General features: G+C 35.3%; 1 protein-coding gene across 25 annotated transcripts in view; it reads left to right on the top strand.

The window, feature by feature from the left end:
* BIRC6 (baculoviral IAP repeat containing 6) overlaps nt 1-20,889 on the top strand; it is a 222,397-nt gene extending 201,508 nt beyond the window's left edge. For 24 of the 25 annotated variants that reach the window (XM_070574115.1, XM_070574120.1, XM_070574139.1 and 21 more), the window contains 6 exons: nt 4,433-4,650; nt 6,260-6,421; nt 6,876-6,953; nt 12,201-12,389; nt 16,305-16,439; nt 19,745-20,889. In XM_070574115.1, coding sequence (XP_070430216.1) covers nt 4,433-4,650; nt 6,260-6,421; nt 6,876-6,953; nt 12,201-12,389; nt 16,305-16,439; nt 19,745-19,924 — 962 coding nt within the window. In that variant the 3' untranslated portion in view covers nt 19,925-20,889. Of the gene's footprint in view, nt 1-4,432; nt 4,651-6,259; nt 6,422-6,875; nt 6,954-8,390; nt 8,506-12,200; nt 12,390-16,304; nt 16,440-19,744 lie in introns of all 25 variants that reach the window. The other variant, XR_011526608.1, reaches the window with a different exon arrangement.
* The last annotated feature ends 1,648 nt before the right edge of the window (nt 20,890-22,537 follow it).

Here is a 22,537-nt window from a genome sequence, read left to right as displayed (position 1 = left end):
CAGAGTAGCAAAAATATTGTCTGCTACAGTCTTAAAGTTGTAAAAGACTAAGAGCAAATGCCGTACAAATAGAAAAATGAAACAGATATCCTCAAAGGGATATCATAAAAAGGAATAATCAGAATTATCAGGAAAGGGCACGCACAAGTATGATCATTACAGCCACACTCAACAACACAGGTATCAGGAAAAGTATGCTCAGAGTTTAAATAGACTTCATTTTTAAAGTCTCTCAAACGAAACCTTTGTAGTGATAAGTTGATTAACATATGTTGTTGCTGCAAATCTTTTTTGAAACTAAATCCACTATATCATGTAGAATAAAACACCTGAAGTAGACTGGAGATATATCAAGAGTTGTCAGAAGCATCGCATTCAAATTAAATATTGGATGTATACATCCACACGTTTTTTCTACACACAGTTAGAGGTAACTGTTGGTAACCTTGAAGCAAACATCAGATGTTAGGTGGGTTTATCTTTAGCTTCGCGCTTCTGTATGCTTTTTCACTGTGACAACCTGTTTCCTCCAAAAGCATTCCCCTGTTTTCCTTCCTCCACCTCAGATTCAAAAGCTTAAAGAAACTGCTTCTGCTTGTCTATTCGCTATGTGATTATGCTTTTATCCTGAATGAGATTTGGTCTGTGAGTTGCCCCAACTAGGTAACAGTGCATATCTGCTGAAACCTTTAATGCCTATTTCTGGATTAAAGGAGTGGAATTTTGAAACTCAAGTCAATGGACAGTAACTTTGTTGGGAAACCCCAGAAAGCATGCTTAGCTTAAAAATAAATCCTGAAGAAACTAAGACCTTTTCAGTATAACTCTCGTAGAGATGTCAGAAGGGCATTAATTGGTTGCTTCCCATTCACCCTATTAGACATAGCACTAGTTATTTGCCAAAACTAGATAGAGGGGAAGAACAAGCTCTCCATGGTCATGATATTTCTGGTCCAAGATTTTAAATAGCATTTTTTAAACCACCTATGATTTGCTGTTACTGCTCAGCTTTGGATTTACTAGTCTTTCATAATTCAAAAAAGCTTTGGATATCGTCACTAGATTTAATCTGCTTTTTATTCTTAATTTGATTTTGGATTTTGGATTTTTATTAATGTTTTTTGCCCTTCTTTAATGTATATAATTTGCAAACTTCAATTTCCTGTTCAATGTTTAGAGTGCTAGCCAGGAGTGGAGGTGTCAGGAATAGGGTTGGGGAGAGAGAAGAGGGGATTCTTTCTAACCAAGGATTGGCTTCCTCCTACATGGAAAACATTCCTGCCTTGGGGGTGGGAGTGGGTCAAAAAATTATATGGATTATTTTATATATTTATATAGTTAATTTTGTATAATCTTAGTTTATCATTGAAAACCTGGTTTTGGCTTTTCAGAAATCTTTTAAAAGTGATTATTTTTCTCTTCTATTTTTACTGTTAGAGTTTATCAATCCTGAAAAGATGCAGTGGGATATAACTATCACTTGTGTTCTGATATTGTACAATACCATTTTTCTCTTAGAAATTTTTCCATAATCTTTGCCACGCAGATTTCTCCTTTTTATACTTTACTTTGGGGTTTGATTAGTTTCTAATGATATTACAGCCTTTTGCCCCACTCAGTTTGGCAATCTAGTCTGTTCCTCTCACTCTAAGTATATTAACATGCTTTTTAAACAGTACTCCTGAAGAAGCATTTTATTGAAAATTCCTTTTTTGTGAGTATTAAAACAAAAGCTTTATTTGGTTTATATGAATTTGATTGAATGTTACTAAGATTCTTTATAGCTTTTTGGACTCTCATTAGTTTCTATAGTATTTTATTAAATCATTCTGTGTTACTTATTGTTGCATAAAAAATTACTCCCAAAACTTAGATGCTTCAAACCTTTATTATATCACAGTTTCCCAGGGTCAGGAATTCAGGAATGGTTCAGCTCACTGGTTCTGGCTTAGGGTTTCTCATTAGGTTGCAGTCAAGATGGTGACTGGAGCGTCAGTCAAGTGAAGGCTTCACTAAGTCAGAAGGCTTCAGTGCTTTCCAGATCACTCATGTGGCTGTTGATAGAAGGCCTCAACTCCTTCCCATGTGGACCTCTCCATAGGATTTCTTGAGTGTCTTCACACATCATATCTGACTTCTCTGAGAGAGAGCCAACAGGAAGCCACACTGCCTTTTGTGATGTAGTCTTGGGAGTCGTACACATTGCTTTTGCTTCATTGATTAGAAGCAAGTCACTAAGTCTAGCCCATACTCAAGGAGAAGGGAATTAATTTCTACCTTTTGAAGAGACTGTCAAAGAATTTGTCAAAGTATTTTATACCAGCAATCTTCTATTAGGAAAATAACAAGTTTGTTCTAAGATTCTTAGAAGAAAAGTTTCCTGAAATATGTTTGTATATGTGTTGGAATTAAATATTTTATTGAACTTTAGGTTTTGGTTCACTTAGGTCATATACAAATGTATATTAATGGCTTTAAAAAACATACTGTAATGTTCATGTAATTGGAGCTGTTTAGCTACATTCCATCTCTGTATGTTCTTTAGCTCTTTCAATCCAAAAAGCTTTATTTCATCAATATGAGTGTGCTTATGCTTCTAAAGTGTATGAGAGATTCCGATTCAAAATTATTACCTCTAATTAAGAAATTTGGAGTCATATGTCAGAGCCCTTGATTAATGTTACCCAGACAGGAGGCTGCTCTCATACCAGGTAAAATCATAAACTCTCCATGTTGGATATGACTTCAAACATAATTGACTTTTGATACCCATTGACTTTTGGGATAATGTAGAATAATTCAGAAAAAATACATGTTCTCTGTTGAGTTTTTTTTAATAAACTGCATTTGCTACCTTATATATCAAACATTTTTCAGTATCACGATTCTTCTACAATTTGATATTTATTGACTGCTTAATATCTATCACATGATGTACTATGATTTGTTTAACCAGTAACTGGACCTTTAGGTTGTTTCCAGTTTTTCAGTAATATATGCAACATCTCAGAGGCCATCATTATGTATAAACAGTTATATGATAAAGAAGTTTTCCTCCAGGCATGGGAATGGGCTCATTTGTGTTTGTGTCTGGTGGAGTGCTATTTATACAATTTAAGGGAAATTTATCCCTGTAGTATGTGAAAGGCAGCAGAATCAGGCAGATAAAAACTCCAGTTTACAAGTTTACTGATAGAAATTAGTCAGTAGTCCTGCTGAGACATAGTCCATTTGATCAGTAACAGTATTATATGTATTGTGTGATAAGTAAGCTTTTAGCATTGCTTCTTAAATTAGATTCTACTTGAACAGAATTGGTAATAGTTTCTACAAGAAATGAACTAAGAGTTCCCTTTTTTCTCTGAAGGATTTGTTAAATAAAGATTGTGGGAGTCGTATTTTAAACACTGTAGTGCACAGACCTCTAACATTGATTATAGGTCTTTCCCTCTTTTTCTAGATTATAAGCTCCTCGAAGGCAGATATAGTTTCCTATTTATCATTTAACCCAAATAGCCTAGCCTAGGACCTTGCACTTAGTAAGTTCTTGGTAAAATTTAATGCACTAATGTTAATTACAATTTTATAACATTAATGTTCTTCCAAATATTTAGAATTGTATGAACACGAAATCAAAAATTATCATTGCTTCTAATGACAGTATTTGCCTTAATAGGTGGTTTGGGTTTAGGGTTATAATTTATTTAAATATTTTTGTTTTAATCCATTAGTGGAGTTGGATTACTCTGAATTAGAGAGAAATTTCAAATTCACTGTTTTCTTTCTGTTGTATATGTACATAGCTTATAAGTAAAGAATAACTTTAAGTCCTTCCAAATCTGCCTAAATAAATAGTTAAGAATTAGCCCATTAATTATTTTCTGTCAAAGTGCCTAGAAGATTACCCTAAATAATCTTCTTTTATTTTGTTAATTTAAATTCCAGAAGTAATGCGAGAGTAAACTTCAGCCTGGCATTTCTGTTTTGTGGTTTCAAATCAGTGAAAATATGTAAAGACTTATTTTATTTTTTAAAAATGAAATATAAGGAGAATACTTTCGGCATTTCACGTTCTGTATTATTTTGGCAAAAATATTATATACCACTCATTTTGAGAATAAATTTTCTGCTACTTTGTATTGGCATTAGCTACTCGATATAATATAATCTATCAGTATGTCCACACAGTAGATTAAAAACCATTTTCTTACTTTTGCTTCTATTACATATTCCATCCATCTAACAGTAGGTGTTACATAAACATTTATTGTATGCTGTTCTTCCACATTGCGGTATTCTCTGTTTGGTGTGGAAGAAGGACAAGAGATTTATTTATGTTTTTTATTTATGTTTTTTATCATTATAGCAACTTATCCTCCATTCTAGTTCCTTTTTTTTTTTAAGTGCTTTTTCCTTCTTTTTCTTCTTTTAGACACGTTTGAGATGGTTTCTGAAGATGAAGATGGGAAATTGGGTTTTAAAGTAAATTACCACTACATGTCTCAGGTGAAAAATGCAAATGATGCAAACAGTGCTGCCAGAGCCCGCCGCCTGGCCCAGGAAGCTGTGACACTTTCAACCTCACTGCCTCTTTCATCATCTTCTAGTGTGTTTGTGCGCTGTGATGAGGAGCGACTTGACATCATGAAGGTAGAAAAAACAACTTTTTCCCCTATCTCCCTGGCTAATCTGCTTATTCAAATATTCATACAAAACACTAGAAATGCATGAATTTTAATAAGTTCAATAAAGACATCCGTGAAAGGAGTCCTTTTCTAATGTTAGTTCAAAGTATATGGATGAGACTGCTGTTCAAAATAAAGATTTAGAAGAAAATACCAAAATACCCTCCTTGAGCAGAGGCTGTGCACAGCCTGTCATAGTTTTAGAGCATAGTATCAAACGTTTTAAGGCTGGTCAGTAGAAAAAAAGTTATAGGATTTCTTCCTTGTCATCCAAGATACTTCTCTGTTTTATACTATCAGTCTTCAAAAATCACTCTTTCTGTTCTTTTGTAGGAAATTTATGTATATACAGATCCATAAGATCTGTGAATTAAGTAATGATAATACAATGATAAATAACCTACACCTTTATGTTTTAACACTGTGGTGGTCTGGCCTTAAAATTCAAGAGATTGCTGCAGCAAGAAAATTTTAAAGATTTGACACCTGGGGGCGGGTGGGGAAGCTTTCTTTACATTTATGAATTAATTCCTGGGTTAAATGTTCAAGCTTCCTTAGATACACAACTGAAACTATTGACTGATTGATTTGAGGAAGATTTTTTGTTTGCTTGCTTTTTCACTTGATGTTTTGGATAATTTCTTAGTAGAAGTCTCATAGACTCTGCCTATTTGGCCACACTCTTACCTGCTCCTTATTACAAACAATAGAGCCAATTATAGGATGATTGCCTAGCAAAATATTTTATCACTAAATGGACCACATAAAATTACTTTATCTCTGTTAAGCATTATGTTATACCTAACATAAAGGATCCCAACATGGAGCCCCAAAACATAAATCAGAATTGTCACAGATACTCTAGTGCCACTTGCCTCCACACATAGCTATTCAGGACCAGAGGCTTTCTGCTCATGCTTTGCACAATAAATACCTGTTGATTAACTCAAGTAAAATTCGTTAAATAATTCTGACACTCATTTTTGGGTTCTCTGCTATTTTTTGGACTACTGATAACCCTAAGGGGGAAACACTACTGTTCTCTCAAAACATTTGTGTTGGCAAGTTGTTACATGAGAACTTTTGTTCCTGTTATCTACTTGTCTCATTATCCCAGAGAAACATATTAAAAAGTAAGTTATTCCTTAAAACATTAACTTGTCTGAAGATTTAGAGCAGAAAATTACCCTCATACCTTTGAGATATGATAATGAATGTACCTGGAATCTCAAATTGTTGAAAATACCATAAAGAACACCATGAAGGAAAGCTCTCAGAAAAAAGTAACTTTAGTATTTTAAAAGGTTTTTGATGTTAAGCTTTCTTGCTCCCAATAAGGCATCTCTCTTTTAATAGCCCATTTTCACCAAAATCAAATTACTGTAATCCTAACCTGAAACCATTTCCTAATCCTGTGTTTATTTTGACTTTTAACTTCATTTTTAACACGTTCTGGTCAAGATATATGTAGGATGCAAGACTGTTCTTATTTCATGTAGATTGTGTTTTCCTTATTAAATAGCAGTGTTTAAAAATAGTAACATAGGCTTTTGTGTGTTGTATATTCATGCTAGGTTCTGATAACTGGTCCAGCAGACACCCCTTATGCAAATGGCTGCTTTGAGTTTGATGTATATTTTCCTCAAGATTATCCCAGTTCACCCCCTCTTGTGAATCTAGAGACAACTGGTGGTCATAGCGTACGATTCAATCCAAACCTTTATAATGATGGCAAGGTAATGTATGCAGTGTTTTGTTTCTAATGCTAAATAAAGTACCGTAACCAAAGGTTTTTTGTAATTTGAACAAAATATATATGATGATAGATAAAAATTAGACTACTGATGATATGCATGGTGCAGTCTATACAGAAACTGATAATAATGTACACCTGAAATTTCACAATGTTATAAACCATCATGACTTCAATAAAATAATAATTAAAAAATAGGTTACCTCTATTAACATGTAGTAGGTGCTGATTTATTTTCCTTCTAATGCCACACAAATTTGAATCACATCTGAAGATGCCAATTTATTTTAACAGACCGACCCTTAGGATTTTGTTTGAGGACATAAAACTGAGATACTTTGACATGATAGCATTTCATTTTGACTTCTAGTTGTGACAGTTGCTTTTAAAAAGTACTCCTTTCAGTTCTATTTATGCTTTTTTCTCTTCTTCCTCAGGTTTGTTTAAGCATCTTAAATACATGGCATGGAAGACCAGAAGAGAAGTGGAATCCTCAGACCTCAAGCTTTTTGCAAGTAAACAGATTTCTCTGACAGTATCACTTAGAAAATAAAGACCTATATGTGTTTAAAAAAATGTTTTCAGTGATCAATAATAAACAATAGTACCCAAAAGAAAAGATAGATTAATAGGGGATACATATTAAATAGCTTATAGGTGAGCAGTTAGTACAATGGAGTCTCATCTTATCTAGAGTTTAGAATCTTAAGTTAGGGGATAAGACAAAAATTGCATTTTGTCAGAATTGCCTTTAAAAAAAATCCCAAGTTGCCCTAAAGTACACTGTGGTGCAATAAGAAAAGACAAAACAGATCAGTCTCTCCCATCTCCCAGTCACTACAAGGCTTAAACTCATGTGAGTAGAATTTAATAGACTCCATCTGTATTACATATCGGTCCACATATGATATGGTTCTTCTATAGTTGATAATGGGACTCATCTGAGGCTCAGAAGTACTGTCCTGGAAGTCATAAAACTTGAGACTTGTAGTTCTTATTTTGCAGAGCATTTGACATACACGTTTCATAGTCTTGAATTTTATAAGTAAATTTCCACAAACCACTTAAGCACATAAAATGTTATATAGTATCCCATCAAGTGTTTTCTACCAATGCTTTATCTTAATAGCTCAGAATTCCAGCAAAGAGGTGGACAAGTAAACATATTAATAACGTGACTTAACTTTGTTGCTTGTTCATTGAGGAGGCAGAAAAAGATCGCTTTTGCTACATAAAAGTTTAAACTCACATTTACAGTTTAGTGTTTATTTTAAGAAGTATTACCATAAATTATGCCAAAGTAAGCCTCTTAAAGTTGCCCTACCCTCAAAGGATTCTTTTCATACATTCTTATTTTGAATTAGGTGAAAGAAGATATGAAAACTAATTCTTTAGGATGTTACTTTTTTTGATTCTCTGAAAAGAGCTGGTAGCATCCTCATGAATTAAAGAAATAGTTCTATAATAAATTTTTTCCCCTTTTGCTAATATGAAGACTAAGAAAAAGAGAGATTACATGATTCATGCAAAGTAACTAAGGAAGTTATTAGAATATTCCTCCAAGTAACTGCTTCTTCATTTTAGAAATGATTGTCAGTTCTAGTCCAAAAACCTTAAAATATTTTTTCTATGTGTATGTTACTCTTGTCAACATAAATTAAGCTTATGATGAGTTTTATTATGAAGGGAAACTCATAATAAATTAGACTTATCTGAGAATTTGAATCAATTTTTGAGTTTTTTGTTGAATTTATGTAGTTTTAAAAATAAACCTATAGTTAATTTTCAAAGTTTCTTTGTTTAAAATTTGACTTGCTTTTACCTTTTATATTGCCTGTATATCTAATGTATACCAAAAATCCTGTGAAATAAAGAAACTTATGCTTAAGGATTTAAATTTTTCAAGTTCGGAAACTTTACCCACACATAAAAATGATCTTTTTTATATACAGTCATGAACCGCATAACAACGTTTTGGTCAACGACAAACCTCATATATGACGGTGGTCCCATAAGATTAGTACCATATAGCCTAGGTGTGTAGTAGGCTATACCATCTAGGTTTGTGTAAGTACACTCTATGATGTTCGCACAATGATGAAATTGTCTAATGACGCATTTCTCAGAACATACTTTTGTTATTAAGCAATTGTATGACTATATTCCCTTTAGGGTTTTTGTCATATACATTGTTCATATAGTCATAATTAACATAGCAGATAAATTATTTGTATGCTGCTCTGTTCACTTAACATTAGAGCATACCCATTTTTCCAGATTACATTTTTATAATTTCTAATTGCTATATAATAAATCTTTTGAGTTCATATACTATAATTGAACTATTTCTCCATATTGACTAAATATTTCACTTCTAATTTGTTTAGTTTTACAAATAATACTGTTATTATATGACTTTCTCTATTTAGATAGCTTCCTGAATCTAGATTTCCAGATCTATGGTGAACTTGACTTGGACAGGAGCAAGAGGAGGCTGTATCTTTTCTGTGGCAAGAACGAATAGCCTTGTCTTCTTCCAGATCTTAAGGGAAAACCTTTCAGTCCTTCCCCACTGAGTATGACGTTAACTGTGGGTTTTTCATAAATTCCCTTCATCTTGTTGAGGACCTTCCCCTCTGTTCCTAGTTGGTTGAATATTTTGTCAAATGCTTTTTCAGCATCTATTGAAATGATCATGTTATTTTTGTTTTTTAGTCATTAATATATGATGTGTTATATTAATTTTCAAATGTTAAACCACCTTGCATTCCTGGAATAAACCCCGTATAATTCTTTTTATATATTACTGGATTCAGTTTGCTAGTATTTTGTTTGAGGATTTTTGCATCTGTATTCCTAAGAAATATTGGTCTGTAGTTTTCTTGTGATCTTTTATTAACATTATACCATAAATAAATGCATCTAGGCAGGAATGCATTGCGCTCTGTTTTCTGTTAGGAACTTTCTTTAGAGGCAGACTACAGGGCCTCAGGAAAAATTACTTAATTTTTTTTTAGTTAGATTTGGGGACCCAAAGTTGTTTTACACTTTTATTTATCATATGTGCACAAAGGATAAAACTACTTTTGTCAGATTGAAAATCTCCCACAAAAAGTTTTGAATGTTATATGCAATTAAAAAGGTTTCAAAAATATTTTGAACAGCGACAAGCATTATTGGAATTGCTTAGTTTCTTTGTAGTGAAACTCTTAAAAGAATAATATTTATTTGTATAAAAATTCACATTTTTTAGTCTTATGCTGTAGGTCTCATATCCAGCAGTAACCTAGTAATAGTTTCAACTATTTGAATAGTTTAAGATCAAAAGTTACATTACTTATTAGAACTGTCATCAAGAATTATTACATTTTATCAGTAGCACCAAATTTTAGCATTGCATACATAACTTTCTTAATGTTGCTATAATGTACCTAAAATAGCTATTAATGCCTTATGAATAGTTTGTTCTAATTGGATGTGTTAATAAAGATGTCATGTGCAAGAGGAATTAAACATATTTAATGGTTCATGTAATCAGCCACTTATAAATGGTTATAAATGTTAACAAATTTATATTACCATTTTTCTTAAAAAGTTCAGGAAGTCAGCCACTGGTTAAAGTCCTACTCAGTATCAGCATAATTTTCCTTAGAGGGAGGTACTTACTATTTTGAAAGGCCAAAAGCATTTTACTAATTAAAAGTATTTCTTTCCCTCACCCCTGAGATGTTATTATTTCATATATAGTTTCTTATTGCAAATTAATATTTTCTGTACGCTGTACTTTCCTATGTTTGAAATATCTTTTTTTAAAATTTTTAAAATTTTTATTATTTTTTTATTCATTTGTTTTTGGGAAAGATTAGCCCCGAGCTAACATCTGCTGCCAATCTTCTTCTTTTTGCTGAGGAAGACTGGCCCTGAGCTAGCATCCATGCCCACTTCCTATACTTTATATGTGGGACGCCTGCCACAGCATGGCTTGCCAGGCAGTACCATGTCCGCACCCAGGATCCGAACCGGTGAACCCGGAGCCGCCAAAGCAGAGCGTGCAAACTTAACCACTATGCCACCTGGCCAGCCCCCTGAAATATCTTTAATAAAATTTTTCAATGTACCTGACCAAGTCAAAAAATTATATCTTCTGACATAATATGAAAATAAAGGAAATTAAAAAATTCATAATTCTTAATAGGAGTAGAGTAGGAATATGGCAAATTGGTGGATAGCCTAAGATAAGAATAAGTTGCGGGGCTGGCCCCGTGGCCGAGTGGTTAAGTTCGCACGCTCCACTGCAGGCGGCCCAGTGTTTCGTTGGTTCTAATCCTGGGCGCAGACATGGCACTGCTCATCAAACCACGCTGAGGCAGCGTCCCACATGCCACAACTAGAAAGACCCACAATGAAGAATATCCAACTATGTACCAGGGAGCTTTGGGGAGAAAAAGGGAAAAAAAAATAAAATCTTTAGAGAATAAGTTGCAAGAATGGATAGTGGTAGGGATATAGTGACCAAGTGAATATATAAAATGGTAGGAGAGAAGATTGTTGACTAGTTGAGTGGCCTGGTAGAAGACCAGACGATAGTGTTAAAATTTTTGTTGACGCAGATAGTGAAAGGAAGCTGTTAATATGGTTCTTGATTTAGTTAGTCCCTGAACAAATTACAATGAGAATGTCTTGCAGTTTTGTGGATACTAATATGAAGCTAAAGAGGAGGACAATAAATTCAGCCTCTGAATAAAAGTCTTTAACTCTTGACTTTGTGAAAATATCAAAGAATTGACTAAGAATCAGTGAACCTACATTATGGAATGAAAATATATTTTGTTTGTTATTAAGGTAACTTAAATATTGTAACTATATGTATATAATTTACTATGATGTGTAGTGACTCCAGGTCGTGTTTAATCTTAGCTGTTCTTAGGTCACATATTTCAGGTTCAGGTTCCCATTTTTAAAATTTTCTGAGAAAATCCATCCCTTAAGATGCATATCCTTGACATTGTTTAATCATCTTTCCTAATGAAAGTGCAAATTGCTGTTAATCCGTTTTCATTTATGAAGTGGGCAGATGGTATCTAATGTTTTCCTGCCTCCAAAAATGTTATGTTGGCTAGTTAGATATGTGTACTAGCTAGCAGTATGATATCAGCTAACAATGAGCTCGTTCAATATTTGTCAAATCTGGAAAAACAAGCCTTCTGGTATGTAAATGGAGGGGTCGAGGTGATCTTAGAGCCATGTCATCTTGCCAATGAGAGCTTCCAATGGTAAGATTTTTGTGATATTGTGGAAGTTAGTTTTCCTTGGAATAAAAATAAACACTTCCTCATGCATAGTTTTCCTCACAAGTGAGTATTGTTAAGAATTTGTGCTTAGCTTTATGCTCTTTAGGTGTAAGGACAATTTGAGGACAGTAGCGTTTAGATTGGTATGAGATGTGGGATGTTTATAAACATGTTTTTTAGCAGTTTCAGGAAGTAGGATCTTCATATATATTTTTATTTTTCAAGGATTCAAGAATGTAAAATAAGATGTATAAATATTATATAAGACTCTACTGTACCTATTTTAATTTTGCTTTAATAGTAAAGTATTTCAGTGTCATAATTGGTAATTATGTCATAGTTATCAATTTTATGGTGATAAAAATATGTGGAAGCACATATTAAAGGGGACTCTTGGTTGATAAAGCAAGATATCAGTTTACTGGTAGTAAAAATCCCATTGTAAGTCTTCTTTATTTCTTTGTTCCTCAGGTATTGGTGTCTGTTCAGTCCCTTATATTAGTAGCTGAGCCTTATTTTAATGAACCAGGATATGAACGGTCTAGAGGCACGCCCAGTGGCACACAGAGTTCTCGAGAATATGATGGAAACATTCGACAAGCAACGGTTAAGTGGGCAATGCTAGAACAAATTAGAAACCCTTCACCATGCTTTAAAGAGGTATGTTCAATAAAATTAATGATTTGCTTTATTAAAGGCATCATAGAATATAGTTTATTAGTATTGCTTGCCTCTATATTTAGAATGTCTGTGGTATGCTAAAGTTTATTACCATTTTCAATCACGAAAAATCAGTAACGATGTAGTACAGATGAATTTTAAAAGCACCTGCTTCCTAAAAGGTATCTGGCTATATTTGGGGACAGTTTTATTAATTCCTTTTAATTGTACCATCCTACTTGCAAACTGTCTAAATATGTTACTCAAATATTCCTCATAAAAATATTCTTTTTATTAGAGGTCAGGATACTTTCTAAAGTTGTCTTGCAAATAGAAGCTTTGCCTTTATACTAATATCAGTGTGTGAATTTTGAAGAAAAGCCATTTTCTTTTCTTTAGGAAAAAGTTGCACTTACTGAGTTCGAAACCTGTTTTGATATTCTCAAGTGCTTTTGTTTCACCCCATCCTGAGGCCTGGCTCTTTTCCTGTGGTCAGTTGTCTCTCCGTAGTCTGCCTAAAAATGATTGTAATTTTCACATCATATCAAATTACTTGATCACATCTTACTCTGTCTCTGAAGCATTTTTATTTCTTAAAGTTGTTTCTCTTGATAATCATTCTTAAATTGTGCTAGAAACTGAATATTTTAGAGGAAAAATTGGCATGTTTACCTGGCAGGAAACTGATCTTTAATATAACTAGGCAAATATTATGTGTAACTGTTTTATGTGTAGCATCATACCTGAAGCCTCATCTTCATCAAATAGCATCAGTGAGGGTTAAGTTCACACACACCGCTTCGGTGGCCCAGGGTTTTGCCGGTTTGGATCCTGGGCACGGACATGGCACCTCTCGTCAAGCCATGCTGAGGCAGTGTCCCACATGCCACAACTAGAAGGACCCACAACTAAAAATACACAACTATGTACCGGGGGGCTTTGGGGAGAAAAAGGAAAAATAAAATCTTTAAAAAAAAAAATAGTAGCAGGGAATATACTCTGAAGGAATAGAAAAAGAACATTTCTTCTTTTATTTTTGTTATTACTAAATGAACTTACGTTTTGAATGACGAAGTTGGGTATTTTACTTTTTCAAAGGCTTTCATTTTTACCTTGAAAGGCTGTGGGAAATCACTTTTCCTAATATTACAGAGAAATACAAACATGCATTTCTTTGTGCTCTTAAGCATAATATTCTGTCTCTTTTCAAGCTTGAGTTACTTACATTAACTAATTCATTTTGCAACCATATCAAGTGTCAACTGTTATTAGGCACTGAACTAAGGTACTCAGAACTCAACATCATAAATTAATTTTTTCAGTCCCCCTAAGATTCAAATAATGAATCCAGATATATGAACTACTTGTCGAGTTCGCTAGCATGTGTGACAGTCATTTCAGACTTCACACTGTGTGAGACTGCAGTCTTGATTCTTCCCCCCCCTCAGTAAGAGCACCATCATCTAAGCCAAAACCCTTAATCATCTGTGACTTTGTTGTTTTTTTCTCACATACCACATTCAGTCTATTGACGAATCCTGTTGGCTCTACCCTTCAAAGCATAGTCAAAATTTGGTGGTAAAAAACATCTTTGCCATGGCCACTCTGTTTCAGTGCACCATTACCTCTTGCTTGGGCTGTTGAAGTAGGTTTCTATGTGATTTCCCTGCTTCCACTTTTGTCCCTCTGCAATGATTCTCCACACATAATCAGATCATCTTACTCCAGGGACTGCCCATTATATGAAGAAGAAAACCCAAAGTCCCTACCATGGCCTACAAATCCCTACATTGTCTGGCCCCTGTCTACCCATCCTTCACCATCTCTAAGAGTTTAAAAGCTTTTGATGCCAAATGTTAGGATGTGGAGCAGTTGGAACTCTGATAAACTTCTGATGGGAATATAAATAATAGAGTCTCTTTGAAAGACTCTGTCAGGATCTGACAAGCTGTGACTAGCAATTCCACTCCCTGGTATATGCTCAATAGAAATTGTGTACGTATTGGTTATAGAGAATGTTGATTGCAGTATTCATAATTGCTGTAAATTGAAAACAGCTCAATTGTCCATCGATAGAATGAATGGACAAATTCTGGAATATTCATAAAATGGAATACAGCAATGTAAATCAATGAACTGCTGTACACATTAACACGGCATGTAAAAGGACATTCCATATGATTCCATTTATGAAAAGTTCAAAAATGAGTGAAACTAGCTTATGCTTAAAGAAGTCAGGATAGTGTATACCTTTGAGTGAAGATTAATGGTGAGAGGTTGCGCAAGGCAGGCTTCTGGCCTGCTTGGTGTAATGTTCTGTTTCTTATCTGAGTAAAGATTACATTGGTTTGTTCACTGTGGGAGAATGAGTTCAATTGTGCACATATGATTTGTGCACTTTTCTGTATATGTCAAACTTCAATTTTTAAATGTATTGAAAAAATTTATAGGTATATATACTCAGTTGATGTATCATTTGTTGGTTCATGCATAAAACTTTTTTCTGGAAGAAGAGTAAAACAGTGCAAGGAACTCAGAGTGAGAGGATTTTTTTTTTTTTTTTGAGATTGGCACCTGAGCTAACATCTCTTGCCTATCTTTTTCTTTTTCTTCCTTCTTCTTCATCTCCCCAAAGCCCCCCAGTACATACTTGTGTATTCTAGTTGTTCCTTCTGGTTGTGCTATATGGGACACTATCTCAGCTCTTGACAAGTGGTGCCATGTCCGCGCCCAGGATCCAAACTGGCGAAATCCTGGGACCCAAAGCGGAACGCGGGAATGTAACCACTTGGCCACGGGGCCGGCCCCGGGGATGAATTTTACAAAAAGCATATAAGTATAATTTGAAACAATAAACCTTCTCATCCTTTGAGAACCTAGTTTATGTTGAAGGAGGCACCCCTTGTCCATGAATACTTTCCTAATTTTCTTAATCAGATGTGATTCACTCATCTTTGAATTTCCTGGGATGTTTTGGTTTTGGTTTTTAAGTATCTTTTTCTGGTGCGCCCACTTCTGTGGTTATCAAAGTTCTTCTTGTCAGGCTGTCTTTCACTTTTGTATCCCTACAGTCATCAAACGCACAAACTCTTAAATGTAATAGGATCTTATTGGTGTTTTACATCCATTCCCAGGTTTTCCTACTGATTTTTCCCTTGTAGGTATTATTGCCTTTTCTTTAGGGGTGGTAAGCTCATTGGACAATATAGTAGCTCACCCAGAATACAGACTAATATTTCCAAATTGATTTAATAATATTTCCAAATTGATCTATTTTCTAACTTAAATTTGTTAGCCATAGACTTGTACTGCTTACACAGGGAGAAATTTTACTCAGTTTTTCAAGGATAGAATTTTTTAATCCCAAATGTAAGTCATAATTATTACAAGAAAATTTAACTTCATAAAATAAAATCCTATCCTTAACCAGAGATAAAATTAAGAAAGTAATAATAGTGCCTTTTTTAGGGCTACATTCTGATTTCTGTGCAAATGCCTTTCACATTTGGAATATCTTTACTTATCTAGGTGTTGTTTGAGTTCTTTTTCGAAGATACAAATTTTGACAAGTTTCCTATTTTCAATGCTTTTCTAACTCTTCTCTCCTGGTTATTTTTATTTCTATTCATTGTCTGAATATGTTGTATTATATACGTCTTATTCTCTCTGAGTAGGATTAACTATTTGCGTATCTTATTGGGATTGGGCATTATTTTCTGCTACAGGAGTGGGCATTTCAACACGTCATAAGCCTGATTCTTCCCTGTTAATAATGTAGAGTTCGCTAAACTGAGTTTTATCAAGAGAAAAACATTGCAGTGTCTTTTAAATCTCATTTTTTGGTAATGCCACAAACTTTGTCTTTTAAATTCTGACCTGAACACATTTTGTTCCCTTGCTTGTTTTATTCTTAAGGTTATACACAAACATTTTTACTTGAAAAGAGTTGAGATCATGGCCCAGTGTGAGGAGTGGATTGCAGACATCCAGCAGTACAGCAGTGATAAGCGGGTCGGCAGAACTATGTCTCACCACGCAGCAGCTCTCAAGGTGAGTAGGCCTTCCTAACGTGAGTTCTCTTGGTGGCTTTGAAAGAAGAGTTGTATATTCATTAAGAGAACCATGGCAACTAGATGGTAAAGGGTGGGAGGGATCAAAGAAACATAAAATTTAAGTTCAGAGGCCTAAATTGCTATCCAACAGTCTGTAGAAAAGGTACATTCGTTTCACAATGAATTGACAGTTCCTCAAATTAAAAACAGGGACAGAGACTGAGGCAAGAGAGTTTTTTTTAGAGTTATTTGGAGATGATGATAACAAAGTGTGCTCCATGCGTGACTTTTTTATTCCTTTAGCTTTTCCCTAGGCTTCTTACCTTCCAGAATTTTGTTACTGGGAGTAGTGAGGGAGATGGCGGGTGTAGAGCCTCCAGCAGCTGATGGGTAGAAGCATCTGTGACACACTTGTTTGGGGGAGATGAGCAGTTGTTTTCAACGTGGGTGTTCATAAGGTGGAAATGTCTCACAGGATGGTTTTGGAGATTTTTCCCCCTATATGGGAATCCTTTCTTCAAGAGCCACCCTTTTTTCTCCTGCTTAATCATATCTACTTTTACTCACCTTTGTTCCTCTTATCTTCCACCAGTTATCTCCCCTCTTCCTATCTTCAGTTTTTTCCATCTCTGCTGGCTCCTTTCCTTCTAACTTTAAAACTATCTTCACTTAAAATGATTAGATGATGATAATAAGGATTTATTAGTTTTTTAGGTAGGATTTTAAAAAATAGCCATATCTTTTCAGGTTACATGTAGAAATATTTACAAACAAAAAACTATATGATGTCTAGGATTTGCTTCAAAATAAAATGGGAAAAAGCAAGTGGTGGGGATAGAGATGAAACAAGACCGACTGAGTTGATAATTGTTGAAGCTAGGTGATGGATATACATGGGAGTTTATTTTATATTCTGCCCACTTTTGTATATGTTCGAAATTTCCCGTTTTAAAAACTTACAAAAAGTTATTTTTCTCTTTAATACTTGCATCCCCCAAGCTAGTTTTATTTTGCCCTTATTATTAGAAAACTCTTCCTTTTCTTTTACTATCAAAGTAGAGCAATTGACACTTCTGCCTCCATTTTTTAAACCACCCTCTCACTAATTAGCCTTTTTGCAGTTTGACTTTCTACCAAATTACCCGCTTTCCAGTTCTCAAAGCCACTGACCCTGGCTCACCTCTCTGTTCACTCAGCTCTCTCCCCTCCACCCTTTGCAATTGCTTCCTTTTCACCTAGCTCACTTTCATGCAATTTTCAGCGTAAATTTCACTTCACGGAAGCCTGCCTTCACTTTTAAATTAGATGATTTTACTATGAGCTTTTATAACTCCCCATGCCTACCTATGAAAACACTCATAACAGTGGCCTAATGTTTGTCTTTTCTACTGTACTTTTCATCTGTAGACTGTCCTGGGCTCCTCCTCTTCTCACGCTAATTCTTGAGGTGTATTTTTTCTTTTGCCTTCTGAGTGATTGTATACCTGAAGGTTTATGTTTTGACTCTCAGGGCTATTTTTGTTCTCTCTCTTTCTCTTTCTTTCTCATTGTATCTATGCCCTAGACTTTGGCCATTTACTCTTTAAAAGTGACTTTTCAAACTATTATCTGCTCTTTGCTTCCCAAAATTATATTACTGGCATTTTTATTTGGATGTGCTATCATCACTTCATTAAAGGTCTAAAATTAGAGCCTATCTTCCTTCCAGTCAGGTTTTCTAACTTTCTGTATTTCCTAATTTTAAACTATTTTTCTTTGTCGTAAAATCTTCAGATAAGATTTAACTCCTCCTTGATCTGGTATAGCTGGTTAGGACATCAGCGCTGCCTTCATAAGGGGATTCCCGTCCCCCACCATCATTCCCATTCAGTTCCAACAGCTTAGTCTTAGTTTGACCAGCTTCTTTGCACTTGGTTCTGCCCCTTCCAGTTCTTTCTACAGTGCGTAACCAGATTGACCCTCCCGAAACGCGTTTAGATTTGTCTTTTCCTTTCATAAAACCTCAGGAGCTAAAGTCCAGCTTCTTTGGCTTTATCTCAGTCACGTCTTGCTTATGTCTCAAATTCTTTTGCTCTGTTGTTTCTGTGTCACCTTGACCTGGAAATCTTTCTCTCTGAAACAGTCCAAATTTATGTCATTTTAACTATACCTTTGCTCCTAAGTACTTTTTGAGAAAAGTATGCAGCTGTTCAGCTTGATTCCACAATAAAGGCATAGTATTCCCACCTCAGCTGGACCCTTAGAATCATTAGATTTTTCTTTATCTCTCCCTACTTGGTGTTTTCTCCTCTAGTCCACAGTGGAAGGGAAATTGGGGCTAGAGGAATTTTGAGTTACCAGCATATAAACATACTTTGAAACCTTACAAATGGCTGCGACTGTGTAGTTGTTTTATCTTGTTTATATGTCTTATACCTCTAGCCAAAATTTAGACTCTGTAAGGGCAGAGATTGTACCTTCCTTATACTACTTATTGCTTTTACATTGTCAGTGTTGAACACAGTGCCACATCTACAAAAATTGTGCTGTAAACGTTGGCTAGTTAATTTTCAGTCAGCTGTGACACAACTAATTTTCAAAGCCCTTGGTAGAGAGATTTGAGGCCATTTCTCTCCCACGAGGAAATTATAACCCAAACTTGTTTGTAGACAACCAGTGACTCTCTAGTAATGTCTCTACTCCCTTCCCTAAATGGCAGTATGGGGTAATACAAAGTTATGTAATCTCTCTAAATCTTCTTTTTCATTTGCTTAAATTGAAAAGAATTCTGATGGTAAAATTAGTTCTGAGGTTTGTTCTGGGCAATAAGTGAGACAATCAGTGTGAAACATTTTGCAGACATTCTACATTGGGCCTAGTACCTGATAAATACTTGTTTTCATTCACTAAAATATCAGTGGGTTTATTTTAATTTATGGATTGTCTTTCTCTCAAAAATATGCAGCCAGAGGCAGCATGTATTCCAAGTCAAGTGGTTACTCTCTTTAAAAGAGTGTGTGTAACAAATGGCTGGTGTCCTGTGAGTCATCAGTAATGCTGTTTCTCTAGGGGTTGGGAGCGTGGGTAGGATCTGTGGGCATGCTACTCAGGGCTTTTCAGCAGCATCATTATTTTGGGGTTAGAGATTTTTGCCAATTTTATTCACTGCCTGTTACAGTAGCTAGCACCTAAGGAAGGTGCTCAATAAATATGTGTAGGCCTAATGCTTTGGATTTTATTTTAAACTCAGTTCCTTCCTCAAATGATGATGTGTTAAAATCCTGGGGTTTGCGATTCTGACATCATTCATTTTACCCTGTGTAGCGTCACACTGCTCAGCTCCGGGAAGAGCTACTAAAACTTCCCTGTCCTGACGGCTTGGACCCTGACGCGGAAGATGCCTCGGAGATGTGCAGTGCCACAGCAGGAGCTGAGGAGACTCTGATGCACGATCAGGTCAAACCCAGCAGCAGTAAAGAACTTGCCAGTGACTTCAAATTATGAGCTGCGTTGACCTGGACTTCATAGACACAAAGGCTTTGAAGCACAAGCCAAATATGTCAATATTTGTATGTAAGAAACTAATTATGTAATAGGTAATGAAACTGAAACTATACTATGCCCTTAAGGAGATCCAGTTTAATTCAAGGTGATCTTTTATTTACCTGTACAAGAGTGTAACTTTTTTGTGCTTTTATTTTTCAATTGTGAGAACCACTGATTGGTATGTTCAACAAATTTGTGTATACAAAGAAATGGATAAATCACTGATATATAAGGGAAACTACCTTAGGAAAGAATGTTTACTGAATGTTTATTTTATTTTTTTTTTTACTGTAGAGTGAGGGGTTGTTAACAAAGAATATATATTGGTCATTCTTACAACTACTATTTAAAGTCAGCAACTTTTCACTGAATTTGATAGATTTTATGTTTGGCCATATCTTCATGCTCATATTTGATTTCTGAAGACCTCCTACATACACTTCAATAAAAGTTAAATGGACATACTCCCTCTTTTTTGATTTACTGGTACATTTTTTAAATGATAAATCTGCCATAAAATGCATTATAGCTGGAGACTTGCACTTGTATGGATGAATTTATTACATTCAACGTATTTAATTTTATGCCTTCTAATTCTAAGATGCAGAAAAAATAAATGAACATGATTTTATTCTATGCCAACATTTGGGCCTGTGATTGTATCCGTTATTTGAATTTAAGTATATGAAAAGGAATGGTCAATTTGAAAAGTCCTCTAAACTGATTTTTTCCTAAAGGGCTCCTTTTTTCCTGGACTATCTGGTTTTATTACTAAAGTCACATGTATGTATTAAACATTGAGGCTCTGTAGAGCAGAGAGGATGTACCTCTCTGGTGCTGTTCCAGTACATTCTGTACCTGCCATATAGGCTCATTTTCATGCAAATTCTTCCTAGAGCCAAATAAATAAAAACTTAGGTGTATTAGTATGTCTTCTTTCTAAAACGGTTTGATATGGTGTGAAGTGCTGTTTCTACAAAGAATTGGACACTTTCAGGACTTAAGCGTGGGACAGGAAAGGATATTTTTCCAATACCAGTTATCACAAAGGAAAAGCTAATGTGGTTCTTGACAGTATTTACGTAAAATGAAGTGGCATGTGGGAACCCTGAATCTTGAGCTGACTCAAAGGAGAAGCTGTGTTCTGAACCGAGAGTTGCTGTCTGAAGAAGAGGGGAAACTACAAGGTACAGAGCTCCTTAAACGTGGAAAGGAGGGACAAACAGTATGTGATCCAGAAATTAAAGACTGTTCCAAAACACATTGTGTTAGGTCTGCTGGGGGGGTGAGCTACACCAAGAATGACAGAATAGAGTCAGTTTCTCAGAAAGCAGGGTCAATTCAGTGTCATCCACAGACATGCTAGCTAAAATCTGAGTATAGAATTATCAGCAGTAAGTCAAGGGACAGTCATTAACCCTCTAGCCTTTTTGTTTGTTTCTTGGTCCGTGAGGGTCCCATCAGGAATGGATGGATGTTAAAAGCTGCTATCCATTGTATTGTTTGCTTCCAGTTTTGGATTTTATTTTTAATCATTAAAATAAGGTTGGGCCGTTTTCCCTGCTCCACACCGTTAGTCCTCAGAAAACTTTACAAAAGGAAAGTAATGATACCAGTACTATAAGGTCCAATTCGTGTTTTTAAAAAACCAAGGCCTACAAGTCTAAACTTGAGACCAGTTACATTAAAATGGTTCCATCTGGCATCCAGACTTATGCCAGCAAACATTTGAGCACTCACGTTGTTCTAGGTACAGGTTCCTGCACTTGAGGGTTGAATGATAGAAATTAAAACATGTCAATGCAATATGGTAAGTCCTCTGATAGAGTTATTAAAGGGCACTATTAGGAGCACAGAGGAGGGACACTTAGCTCAGGCAAAATGGGCACTGAGGTGACGTATGGTCAGGAAAGGCTTTCAAAAGGAGGATATCCTGAGTCTTAAAGGATGAGAATAAAGAAGTTAGCCAAGCAGAAACAAATTATTCCAGACACAAGAGAGCAAAAGGAGAGCTCAAGTTAACGGCACGATGTTAGATACTGGATTTTAAGAGGCAAAGTGGGAATAGTCACATGGGATGTAGGCTGTGGTGTTGGAAAGAGTGGAGGGGTTGGGTCCTGGAAGGCCGTGTTTGCCCTGTTAAGGAGCTTTGGCATCCTGTAGTTGATGGAGAGCTCTCAAGTAGCTTTACTTAGGGGAGCAACCTGGTCAAATTTGGTTCAGGAAGATCATTCTGCCAACTGTTCAAGGCAAAGAGATCAGTTAAGAGCCCACTCTAGAGTCCAGGTGGTAGGTCATAAACTAGGACAATCAAAGGGGTGGAGAGGAAGAGACAATTGACAACTTGGGGAAATGTATATTTTTTGGCATAAGAATAACTTCGGCATTATTTACAGGCTAAGGAACCAGTCGGGGAAGGGTGAGTATGAGGCCTTGCAGAAGGATGGAGCAAAGGCCAGCAGACAGGATGTCCTAGATCCAAGAGCACATGCAGAGAATATGAAGAAATTGGGAAACCAGTAAAACCAATTGATCTATTCATTAAACTATTAACTATGAAGTTATCTTAAA

This window comes from Equus przewalskii, chromosome 14 (assembly GCF_037783145.1).
Source record: "Equus przewalskii isolate Varuska chromosome 14, EquPr2, whole genome shotgun sequence".
Classification (NCBI taxonomy): domain Eukaryota; kingdom Metazoa; phylum Chordata; class Mammalia; order Perissodactyla; family Equidae; genus Equus; species Equus przewalskii.
The sequence above is the reverse complement of the archived record's forward strand: the minus strand, read 5'-3'. Positions and strand labels throughout refer to the sequence as shown.